Below are 11,763 nucleotides of genomic sequence, written 5' to 3'. Positions count from 1 at the left end.
CCTTGCAAGCATCCCTGTTGCCCTCTTCTGCCGCATAATCCGGCAGATTGGCAGCGGATTCAAAATGTCAGCACGTTCTTGAGCAGACAGAAACCTGCTCTTGCTCCCCCTGAATATATTACTGATAACCATCTTGCCTCCCAAAGTCATTTGCGCTACAAAGAATGCAAAGTGTTTGCTTACCACACAGTCATAAGGATTGTCATCTTGAGGACCAAACTAGACGTGGCATGAGTGATTTGTGAGTAGAATCTCCTGGTGTATTTTTTTAAAATATTATTTAATGTGTCAACTGGGCACCATTTTCCTTATTAAGCACACCCCACGCCTCCAAATTGCTAGCACCCCACACATCAACATGTATCCTATAGGTTTTTGGAAGCTTGGGAAGGGCAAATTTTATACCGTTGTCACACCAGAGAACCAGGGAACCGTTCTTCTGCTCGTTTACACCGGCTTGGCTTTGCGTTAATTACGATCTGGGCCCATATTGGCCCTTTCTTTAATCCTTCACAAATATCACCGGAAAGCTGAATCAGTGCCAACAACAGAGACCTGGATGAATCATGTCTGGGAGATGGCGCTCTTGGATCATATTACACAGAGGTAGAGGGCTGTCAGCGGCATGTCAGAAAAGGGATAGGTTTGGGGAGATTTTTCGTTTTCTTTCTTCTCTTTCATAAACAAAGGGCGGCATCTTTTATACGCCACGGTCTCTCAAGCTCCGTTGTGGAGGGGCTACACGGGGGCTCATTGAAAGCGGGGTTAGAAGCGAGGCGTAGGGTCCTTGCGTCTCCAAATGCGCAACAGCAGAGCGCCCACCGTGTTACAGACATCACATTATGTCTGCACGGTGCTTTGCTTCGCGCAGGCTTGTAACCAAAACCATTTTGTGTGGTCATATCTGCGGTTTGTTATGTTCCACGAAAACGATCACAATTACTTTAGAATCAACAAACATTTTAAAACCACAGATTGAGAAGGAGGGGAACCGCTGCTGATGGCACAGGTGCTAGCCAGTTCGTACTGCTTCCATTGGGCTCCTTCCCATTCGTAGGAAAATGAGTGTTGCCAACATGGTGCCTCCCAGTGGCGTAGGAAGGGGGGCGAAGGGGGCGGGGCGACCCGGGTTCCAGGCTGGAGGGGGTGACACTCTGGGCGCCCTCCTGGTGCGACACCCAAGCCAAGCGTCACTTTTCCCCGGCATCCGCGGGGCTCGCAAACCTGCTCGGACCTGCCCCTCGCCTCAGCCCGAGCCGGAAATAGCAAAGCACGCACTGAGCAGGTTAGCCGTCGGTGTGTGCTTTGCTGCTTGGGCTGCGGGCAGAGGCGAGCGGCAGGCCAAGCCCCGCCCCTCCCCTCCGCCCGCAGCCCGAGCGGGAAGGAACGAAGCAAAGCGCCGAGCTCGGCGCTTTGCTTCGTTCCTTCCCGCTCGGGCTGCGGGCGGAGGGGAGGGGCGGGCTTCTCTTGGGCCACTGACGGCCCTCCCTGGCTCACCTCCGCTCGGTAGAACGCATTGCGCAGCGTCGCTACGCATGCGTCGAACGTAGCGACGTTGCGCATGCGCGCTACCGAGTGACTCCACCCCCGGGTTTGCCGCCCCGGGTGGCAAAGCGGCTTCCTTCGCCCCTGGTGCCAACGAAAGAGGTACCCCTGCTCAGCTCCTGTTTGTGCTGGCTCAGCCTCTCCTACATTGAGCAAGTTTCATGGGATGTCTGGATCTCTCTCCTCTCTTCTGAAAACAGAAGCACAAAGAACATGGCGGCGGTTGATGTACTGTAGGTGTCCCTCCCCCCCCAATTGATGAAGGCTTATGCCTGCACAGTTGTGAGGTTGTGCCTCTTTTTCTTCTCCTTTAAACGTGTCTACCATTTTTGTGGAATGCCACACTGCACGGCAGCCATTTTGTGTCACCTTGCACCTCCACACCCGCCATTTTGTGACTTTGTGGCACTTTTTCAGAACTCCCAATGTGTCCCCAAAATGTTGGCGACCCCTAGAAAATATTCCCCAAAAATTTGCATAACATTTTTCTTTGCATAACATTTCTCTTTGCACAACATTTTTCTTGTCAGAGTTCACAACAGGAAAAAAAAATGCCCTTGGTGAGGGTTCCATGAAACTGCCCCCATGGTTTTCCTTTCTTCACCCGAGATTGATTCTGGATGTTATTCATTTACTCCTGAGTCCAGTGAAGAAAAAAAAAAGCCCCAATCCTTAAATAATTTACTATTTATTTGTTTTTTGTTTTTTTTTCCTGTCAACTTCGGAAATCACTTTCATTACGTTCAGCCCTCGTTGTGCACTTTTAAAGTTCAGATTATTGCAACATTTAACCTGAATTCCATAAGAAAACAGACAGGGGGGAGAAAAAAAAGAAAGAAAATTAAAAACAAAAAAACAAAGAAAACTCATCACTTGAAAGAGATGTAAAATTAAAAAAAAAGAGGACAGATTCTGTACCCACAAGAAGAATGAATAACTTATTGTTATTGCACTGGCTACAATTCAGTAGTTATTTTGGTTTTCATCATTTCCTGTAGCAAGGACACCAAATTTAAAATAAAAAAAAATAAAAATTGAAAAAGCAAAAAGTGGAACTGTTAAGAGACATACCAAAATGTTAGCTAGGAGCTCAAGCCCAAAAGATGGCTGGTTGGGGAAAGTGGAGAAGAGAAAAAGGGAGAGGTATATTTGGGGCAAAAATGAGAGAGAACCCTAAGCACTGTAATGAAGCTTCCACTGAGAATCTAGCAATACACCACCCAGTTGAGAATCTGATGTTAATGCAAAAGAAAAGAAAAGACTATGTATCTGCTATAGGGTGAGAGGATAAACAGGTCCCCAATCCAGCTAAAGTTTATGGCAACAGAAGCAGCAGTTCTCAACGCACTTACTAGGAAATAACTCCGATTGAAACTCACGAAGGCTGAGGATTCTATACACACTTACCTGGGAGTAAGCCCCACTGAACTCAGTGGGGCTTACTTATGAGTAGGCATGCATAGCATTGCACTGCAAGTGGTTCTAATGCAGGTGAAAACCAGTCACGCTTAAAACGATGGGGAGCAAGTTAGCCGGTTTCAGCGGGAGTTAACTGGGGCTGACTTTAGTCGGATCAGGGCCACGGTGTCTACCTTTGGAGTAAACATCCATAGGGTTGGATCTGCGAGTTCCACTGGAAGCCACAAGAGGCTTCAATGGGACTTAAATGCGACTAACTGTAGCTGGATCAGGTCCAGTGTTCTCTATAAAAATATGTGCATTAGGAAGAGAAGAGTTCTCGTGTGAATGTTTACGTTGTGTTGTGTTTTGTGTTTGTGTGTGTGTGTTTTTTTTCCTTTTTATTTCTCAAATACATTATTTTCTATTTATAATAACTGCTGATATACAGACAATATACAACTTGCATCTCCTGGGCACTTTCACTTCCCGTGACAATTTCCCGTGCAATAATAAAAGGTGCCATTTCGAAAAAAGTCAAAAAAAGGTTTGTTTCTTTAAATCCTATTTTTTCCCCCTTTAAAAAAGATAAAACAAAGGCTCGAAACCCAAATCAATGTGATCGAGGCCACGCCGGGAGGTGGGGGTGGTTGGGGGGGGAGGGGGGAGGAAAAGAAAAATTGGAAAAGCCACTCCGTGTGCCGCTAGGAAAGGAAAAAAGAAAGAAATCTCCTTTCCTTACCCTGAACCTTGTTGATGCTTCTCTTTGATTTTGTTTTCTTTTTTAAAAAACAACTACAACAAAAACCTTCCGAGCGGTTAAAGAGAAAATGACAAGTGTTTTGGGATAAGCGTCGGCCACGGAGTCGCGGCTTTTCAATCTTTTTTCCACTTCGAAGCCACTTGGGTGGCAAAGCCCTTTAAAGTTCACTCTCGACCTCCCCCCTCGGAAGCTATACTGGTTCGTCCACCTCTTCTTCTGTTGCTGTGATCGCAGGGACCAGTCCGTGCTTCCGGAGGAAGGGGCTCCTAGTCCCACCAAGAACCTCTTGGCTTTGCTCGGGGTTGCTGAGCTGCGCTTGCAAGTGGTCCACCTTTTGCAGTTCCAGAGCCACGCCGCCGCCGTCGCTGGGCCGGGAGTCCGCAGGGGCAGGCGTGGTGGCTTGGCCGCGATCCAAGAGGCAGTCTGGGAGGGCGCCTGCGGCGGAGCCGGCGTCGGACTGCTCGAAGGAGAAGTTCGGGATGGTTAAGTGTTCTCCGCGGCAGGCGGGTGGGCCCCGGCGCTCTGCCTTGGAAGCCGGGTCTCCGGGCTGGTTGTCTGCAAGGTCCAAGGAGTCCCTGTAGGCGGTGGATTCGCACGACGGGGTCCTCCTCCTCAGCAGGCTGTTCTCGGACGCTTTGGTACGTGTGGACGTGTTGCTTTCTTCCTCCATGGGAGGATCTATAGAAATGCAAGGCGGGCTCATTTTCTTTTTCCGCCGGACGCCGTGGATGTACTCGGACTCTGGCTGGATGTGGAGAGGGAGTTTCCTCTTCTCTTCCGACGACTCCGCAAAGCTGCGGTCCCCGTCGTCGGCGAACGGGCAGATCTCGATGGAGTGCCGTCTTTGGTCGTCCGCCCAAGTTGGCTTGGCCAAGAACCCTCGCGTGTCGACGCTGTAGAACTTCTTCAAGTCTTTCTCTTTGCCGTTGCCGCCTAAACTGGTTGTGCTGCAGTTCTTGAGGGGGACGGGGGATGGGGCGGGAGAGGCGAAAGGGGAGTCGGCGGGGTCCCTGCCGTCCGGCTGCCCCCGCCAGTCCCTCGCCGAACTGTTGATGTGGCTGACCTCTTCATCGGCCAGGTCTGAAGATTCGAAGAGCGAGCTGTCTGGGTTGCTGTTGCAGCTGGACGGCCTGCGCGGGATACTGTGCTGGCTGAAAGTGTGTTTGCGGGTGCAGACGCTCGAGGGCCTGTGGGGTGACGCGTGGGGAAGGGGAGGTGTCCCAGGTAGAGACGTGGGGGCAGGGTGAAGCATAGGTGGGCCCAGGATGCTCTGGGACAGCATCTTTGGTGGGAGGTTCTCGCAGGGTTCAGCTTTCGAATCTGCAGTTGGACCATCTAATGAGTCCCTCTGAATGGCCTCCTGGAATACATAAAGAGAAGTCGAACAGAGAGGAAATTGGCATTTCAATATAAAGAACGCAATCAGATATATATATATATATATATATATATATATATATATATATATATATATACACGGCAGTTCTCCCCTTCTCTAATAATAATAATAATAATAATAATAATAATAATAATAATAATAATAATAATAATATATTTATACGCCGTCGCTCTGGCTGGGTTTCCCCAGCCACTCCTGGCGGCATCCAACGGAATACTAAAATACAATAGTCTATTAAACATTAAAAGCTTCCCTAAACAGGGCTGCCTTCAGATGTCTTCTAAAAGTCTGGTAGTTGTTTTTCTCTTTGACATCTGGTGGGAGGGCATTCCACAGGACAGCTGCCACTACCAAGAAGGCCATCTGCCTGGTTCCCTGTAACATGGCTTCTCGCAGCGAGGGAACCACCAGAAGGCCCTTGGCACTGGACCTCAGTGTCCGGGCAGAACGATGGGGGGGACGTCCGATAGAGCTGAATGTTGGAAGATTCAGGATGGATGAAATAAAGCACAACTATGGAATTTGGTCCCACAAGATGGAATGATGGCCACCAAGTTGGGCATATGTAAAAGAAGCTTAGACACATTCATTGGAGATTGGGCTCTTAGTTAGCTTATTAGCCATGATGGCTATGCTCTCCCTCTCCTAGAAATCATAACTGGGAATTTGCTGTTGCACTCAGGTCCTGCTTCCCATAGGGATCTGGTTGGCTGTCGTGAGATCAGGATACTTGATCAGATAGGTCGTTGGCCTGATCCAGCAGTCCTTATTTTAAGTTATTATGTCAGGGCTACGGCTGGGTGAGATCTGGTTTTCAACATTGTGATATATAACCAGCTAAACATCGTGATATACTGATATATCGCGATGTCTGAAATTAGGATGGAGCTATGTAGAGGCATCGGTTGGCTTCACAGTTTTTCCTGCATCGTGATTTTTGCATAGCACATACACCAGGATTCACAATATATCGCCAGGTCAAAAATTATGAAACCGGTATCACAGTATGGGGTTCAAACTGGTTTGGGGCAATATATTGATATATTGCCCGGTCCTAGTCAGGACCAGTTTCAGGTTTGGGGAAGCCTTCAGCAATGTGGTCTTAATGGGCCTTTGGAGTGTAGGCCTCACTTCTCTTCCAAGGGTCTAAGGGGATTGGTGTGGTGTTGGCAAGGTCTAAGGGCAGTTTGTGGGGTGGGGGAGTTGGTGAGTCGAGTGAATGGGGACAGATATTTTGGTAGTAGTGATGGTTTCTGGGGAGAAAGCAAAGATGTGAAACTTGTTTCTGAAGAGATGTCCAGTCCTTCTCCAAGCCAATTCATAGAATCATAGAGTTGGAAGAGACCACAAGGGCCATCCAGTCCAACCCCCTGCCAAGCAGGAAACACTACCAAAGCATTCCTGACAGATGGCTGTCAAGTCTCTGCTTAAAGACCTCCAAAGAAGGAGACTCCACCACATTCCTTGGCAGCAAATTCCACTGTTGAACAGCTCTTACTGTCAGGAAGTTCTTCCTAATGTTTAGGTGGAATCTTCCTGCCTGCCTTACTTGGGTCACCTCCTACAGGTGATGAGAAAAGTGGGTATAATCCAGAATGGAGAACGAGAGATGACTCAAGAAGCCTGGAGAATGGCAAAACGCAGGTGTAAGAACTTTGGGTGGTTGCAGATGTTGATGAACTACAGCTCCCACCAGCCCCTGCAAGAATGGCCAACGGTTCTGGAACATCTGGAGGATCAAAGGCTCTGCACACCTGGGATAATGGAAGACAGGAAACAGCCCCCTTTGCCCTTTCCCCTTTCCTGAGGTACTGTTAGCTAAGTTATAGGGGAACCGTTAAATGCTGAGGTTTCCAACCTGTCTACAGAGCAGCCTGTTGAGACTGGGAGATCGTGGAGCAGCTCGTGGTGGTAGAAGCTTCCATGGACCTCCCCCTTCCTGGCGAGGGGGTGGGGTGGTTGGACGAAAGGTACCCCGTGGGACCCTCAGCGAAGAGCAAGTCCCCACAGGCTGGGAATGAACAGAGGTGATGGACCCTAGAAGATAAAGAAAAGTCGTCATTTCAGCCAAGAGGCTTTGAGTGATGGAACTATTTGCAAAAACTCAAAGCCAGTCATCTGGGGAACCCATAAGAAGAGATGTTTTCAACAGCTATCACAACAAGCATCGTTTACCATTTGTTCTAGCACCTGGAAGTGAGGGGAGGTTGGTGACATGTTAAATGAGTGCACTGGTGGCTCCTTATTGCAGTGGGGGCTAACCTCCAGAAGTTGATGGACCCCCCAACTCCCATCAGCCTCACCCAGCCAGTGGCCAGGGATGATGGGAGTTTGAGCTCAACAACATCTGGAAGACCGCAGGTTACTCACCTCTGTCTTATTGCCTTATGGGTTCAGATTGATGGCTTGCACCCAGGGTACCTAAGAGACCATCTCTGTTCCACCTAAACATTGAAGGTGTATTGATATACCACCTGTGTATCTGATCTCTTGCTCCTTGAATAAAGGAGGTATCTGAAGAAGTGTGTATGCACACGAAAGCTCATACCAATAACAAACTTAGTTGGTCTCTAAGGTGCTACTGGAAGGATTTTTTCCCTTGAATAAAGGGCAGGATAGAAATGTAGGCTAAAACATCTGAAAACAGAGAAAGCAGGAGTCTCCTTCCTTCCACTTGTTTACCTTTTAGGTCTGCCCAGTACCCACGGTGGCAGGTGGTCTGGGTAAATCTCCAGAGAACACAAAAGTATAGAATCATAGAAATGTAGTCCAACCCCCTTCGATGCAGGAATAGAACAGTCCCCCCCACAATCCACTCTGGTGGTTTTGTAAGTGTGTTGTGTTTTATGAACATGACATGGGTCTTTTTCGAAAAGCCCAAGGGCCCCCCACAGATGCCATACCTCTTGGTGACTTGTACGAATAGGCCTCTAACTCCACCTCATGGAGCGGGAAGGGGCTTTTGGCGGGCACCACAGGGCGGAACATGTAGCTGTCGTTGGGTAAGGAGTGCATCCTGGCCACCGAGATCTTGCGGACGGTCAGGAGGTTCTGGGGATCGCCAATGCCAGCAGCCGCTTCCTGGAGATCAGGAAGAGAGGAAAGCACTGAGAGGTACGGGAAAGACTGAGAAAGCCTAGATCTCAAACCTGGACACTGATCAAATCTCTTCCTCTATGAGTGAATTTGCACAACGAGCTGGGCTGCGTTTGATACTCTAAATATGTAGCATCCTACACGATCCAATGGTGCCAGTTGTCGGTGGGAGTTTCACATTGGGAGTTTCACACACACCCAATGTGAGACCCACCCAGAACTGCCACAACTGGGTTGTATGGGATGCTATGTGCTGGTTCAATTACAAGCATCTTGTGATCACAATGCCTGCTTTACTGCAACCCTTTATCCAAAGGAACCCACCAGTTTCAACCTGTGAAATGATTATGTATCTCCTCCTGATGTCCTTAAAACCCCTACCAGACTTTCCCTGCCGATTCTCTTTGCTTTTACTCCCTCTTCTTGTCTCTGCGAAGCCATTTTCCCACTCTGACTGCTCCACACTATAAAGGTAAAGGGACGCCTGACCATTAGGTCCAGTCGTGTCCAACTGTCGGAATACACTTCGTGGATCCATTAAAGATCCGCGGTTATTTGTTTATTTTAATGGTTATTAAGAACTACTTTTTGTATCCTTACACTTAAAAGTGAAAGTGAAAGTAAGAATGAAGAGTCATTTTGCCATTAGGATTACTCCGCCTTTAACTTGTAGTTCCAGTGGTGTTTCAAAGTTATCAATGAACGTTTATTCTGCTTCCCGCCTTTTTGGAGGGCAGCAACAGTGGTTTTATTGGTTAAAATATTGATCGTGATGTCATACCTGTTCCTAAATAAAAGGCTGAGGCTCCCCGCTTAGGCACGTTCTTTTACGTTTGTTCAGTTGAAGCTTGGTCCAGTTAGTTTTAGTTTTAGGGGTTTTCTGGGAGCGGGCTGGACGGGCTTCTTTTAGTTAAGTTTAGTTTGCGGAAGATTTATCGGTGAGGTTTTAGTTAGGCTTTTAGGTTTAGCCTAGGGCTAGATTTGCGGAAGATTTATCGGTCTAGTTTTATTCAGTTTAGTATCGCGGAAGATTGGGCGCGCAGGGACTGAGAGCTTAGGGAAACTTAGCTTAGGGCTAGAAAACGAGCCTATGCGGGTTTGGCCAAAGCCACTAAAGAAAGATTCGGTGTCTGTCGTCATTTGGGGAAAAGGGTAAAGGTTTCAGGATTTTTTAATTTCTATTGGAACTTAGATAACATCCTTGGTTTGGTTTCCTTTATTATTAAATGATAGTGCAGGAGGTTACAAGTGGTTCCAGTTCAGATTCGAGGCATTCATTCGTTTTCGAGGCATCCATTTAGTTTTGAGGCATTCATTCACTCACGCACCTTCGGAGTCATTTTCCGTCTTACTCAGCTACCTTCAGATTGTGAGACTTGGCCGGCGCCCGTGCCCATACGCACGCGGAACGCTGGCCGCTTTTCCCCGGCAACTGGTACCTTGTGCGTGGGCAGCTTAGGCTCACGCACGGGGAGCTCCAGCACCGAACCCCGGCATCCGACTCTGGGGTTGCGGTGCTCATCTCGTGTTACTGGCCGAGGGAGCCGGCATGCAGCTTCCAGGTCATGTGGCCAGCATGACAAAGCTGCTTCTGGTGAACCAGAGCAGTACACGGAAACGCCGTTTACCTTCCCACCGGAGCGGTACCTATTTATCTACTTGCACTTTGATGTGCTTTCGAACTGATAGGTGGGCAGGAGCTGGGACCGAGCAACGGGAGCTCACTCCGTCGCGGGGATTCAAACCACCGACCTTCTGATCAGCAAGCCCTAGGCTCTGTGGTTTAACCCACAGCACCACCCGCGTCCTTCTCCACACTATGCTCGTATACCAAATTATTTGCCTTCCGACCCAACCCAACCCCTGTTCTCTCTTTCATTGCCACCTGATTTCAGACTCTTCTCCAGATGTTGCTGAACTACAAGTCCCACCACCCCTGACACATTGGCCGTGCTTGCTGGGACTTAGGAGCATGGATGCCCAGAAACATCTGGAGGGGCAAAGCAGGAGCAGGGACCGAACAACAGGGGCTCACCCCGTCACGGGGATTCAAACCACCGACCTTCTGATCAGCAAGCCCTAGGCTCTGTGGTTTAGACCACAGCGCCACCCGCGTCCCTGATGAGAGTTAGTTTGTCTCAAATAAGACCTAATATAAATGAGATTACCTTTCAAAAGCAAGCTCACACCTCTCCTTGAGTTTGTATACATATGTAATGTACATTTGCAAGAGGCTCGTTTATATTTTGGGTATGATTCATGTTCTTATGTGGCAGCATAGTTTTATGTTTTCTGGGTTTTATGTTTTACAATTGTATTATAAAGCAGTTGTGCTCTGTGTTATAAGTCAAGCACGGCTAGGAGTGGTTTCTTTTTGCTTTCCAATGTATTCCTTATCAATAAAAAAATTGGTGTGGCAGGAGCGGATTTTCATACGGAAAGTGTGGCCCAGAGAAAAAAGTTTGAGAACCACGGTCTCAGATGATCTGCTCATCTTCCTTTGTTGACCCTTAGGCCTGGGACTCCCTTCAGGATCCTCTGCCAGATCTTCAAAACTACCCCAGCATTTATTCCTTGCTGTCCCTCATCCTGAAATACTCTCCCAGATCCTCAGATCCCTCCCAGGTCTCTTAAATGACGCCACACGTTTAACCCCAAACCCCACAGAGTCTCCTGATCCCTCAAATGACTTAGCTCTTTTTCTCCCTTCCCATGACCTCCCAAAACCACTTCCAAGGAGTGACTTATCCTTGCTTTCTTCTAAATCCTTCCTCTAAGTCCACTTTTCCTGTGAACGTTTTGCTTAACCCCTCATCGTTCTGCCTCATCTGCAACAGTTCCTTCCTCTGAGGAATTTTAAAGCCAGAAAGCAATTTCAATAGTTTCCACGCATCCCTAAATCGATATTTCCTCCCCACCCTGGAGTTTTCAAAACGCTTAATGCACATTTATCTGAAAAAATAACATTCTCATTTGCTTCGCAAATCTCCTAGGAGAGACCCTGCCATATGGCGTCTCCCTCCATAAGCTGAATTGTCTGCCATGCTTTCCCCACAGAGCAAATTTGCCCCGTGAAGAAGGAAACCTGACACCTTTGCCCCCACATCCAGAAATCCCGACAGAACAGATTCCCCCACAGTGCCAGAGGACTCCACGAAACAGAGCGTTTTCACAGAACAGACACCCACAGCAGCGCCATGTGTTGGGTTTTAGATGGTTGCGCTTCTTTACGAGAATCATGCCTCTGACGTAGCCGCAGCGGAATCAATAAGGCGGGAGCTAGATGTTGCGATGCGAGATGGCACACTTGTAGAAAGAATGGACAGTTGTGACTGTGGGGGGTGGGAAACAGGAGGAGAGACTTGCTGGCAGCCATTTTGAAAGGCCTACTATTGCTCTTTTCTGCCCATAGAGAAAATTGGTAATGGTGGCAGCAGGCATGGGAAACAGGAGGAGAGACTTGCTGGCAGCCATTTTGAAAGGCCTACTACCGCTCCTTTCTGCCGCTTCAAAAGGGCTCCCCAAACATTTCAAGCAGTTGATGGAGGCCCATCCCATCCTC

General features: G+C 48.4%; 1 protein-coding gene across 1 annotated transcript in view; it reads right to left on the bottom strand.

The window, feature by feature from the left end:
* Positions 1-3,743: 3,743 nt before the first annotated feature.
* The window catches only part of CACNA1H (calcium voltage-gated channel subunit alpha1 H), a 393,556-nt gene continuing 385,536 nt past the window's right edge, over positions 3,744-11,763 (bottom strand). Inside the window, exons 34-36 of the mRNA XM_033166592.1 lie at positions 8,009-8,186; positions 6,964-7,142; positions 3,744-5,066 (exon numbers count right to left, since the gene is read on the bottom strand). Coding sequence (XP_033022483.1) covers positions 3,897-5,066; positions 6,964-7,142; positions 8,009-8,186 — 1,527 coding nt within the window. The 3' untranslated portion in view covers positions 3,744-3,896. The remainder of the gene's footprint in view (positions 5,067-6,963; positions 7,143-8,008; positions 8,187-11,763) is intronic.

The sequence above is a fragment of the Lacerta agilis genome, chromosome 13, assembly GCF_009819535.1.
Source record: "Lacerta agilis isolate rLacAgi1 chromosome 13, rLacAgi1.pri, whole genome shotgun sequence".
In the NCBI taxonomy this organism is placed as follows: domain Eukaryota; kingdom Metazoa; phylum Chordata; class Lepidosauria; order Squamata; family Lacertidae; genus Lacerta; species Lacerta agilis.
This window is presented reverse-complemented; position numbering and strand designations above follow the sequence as displayed.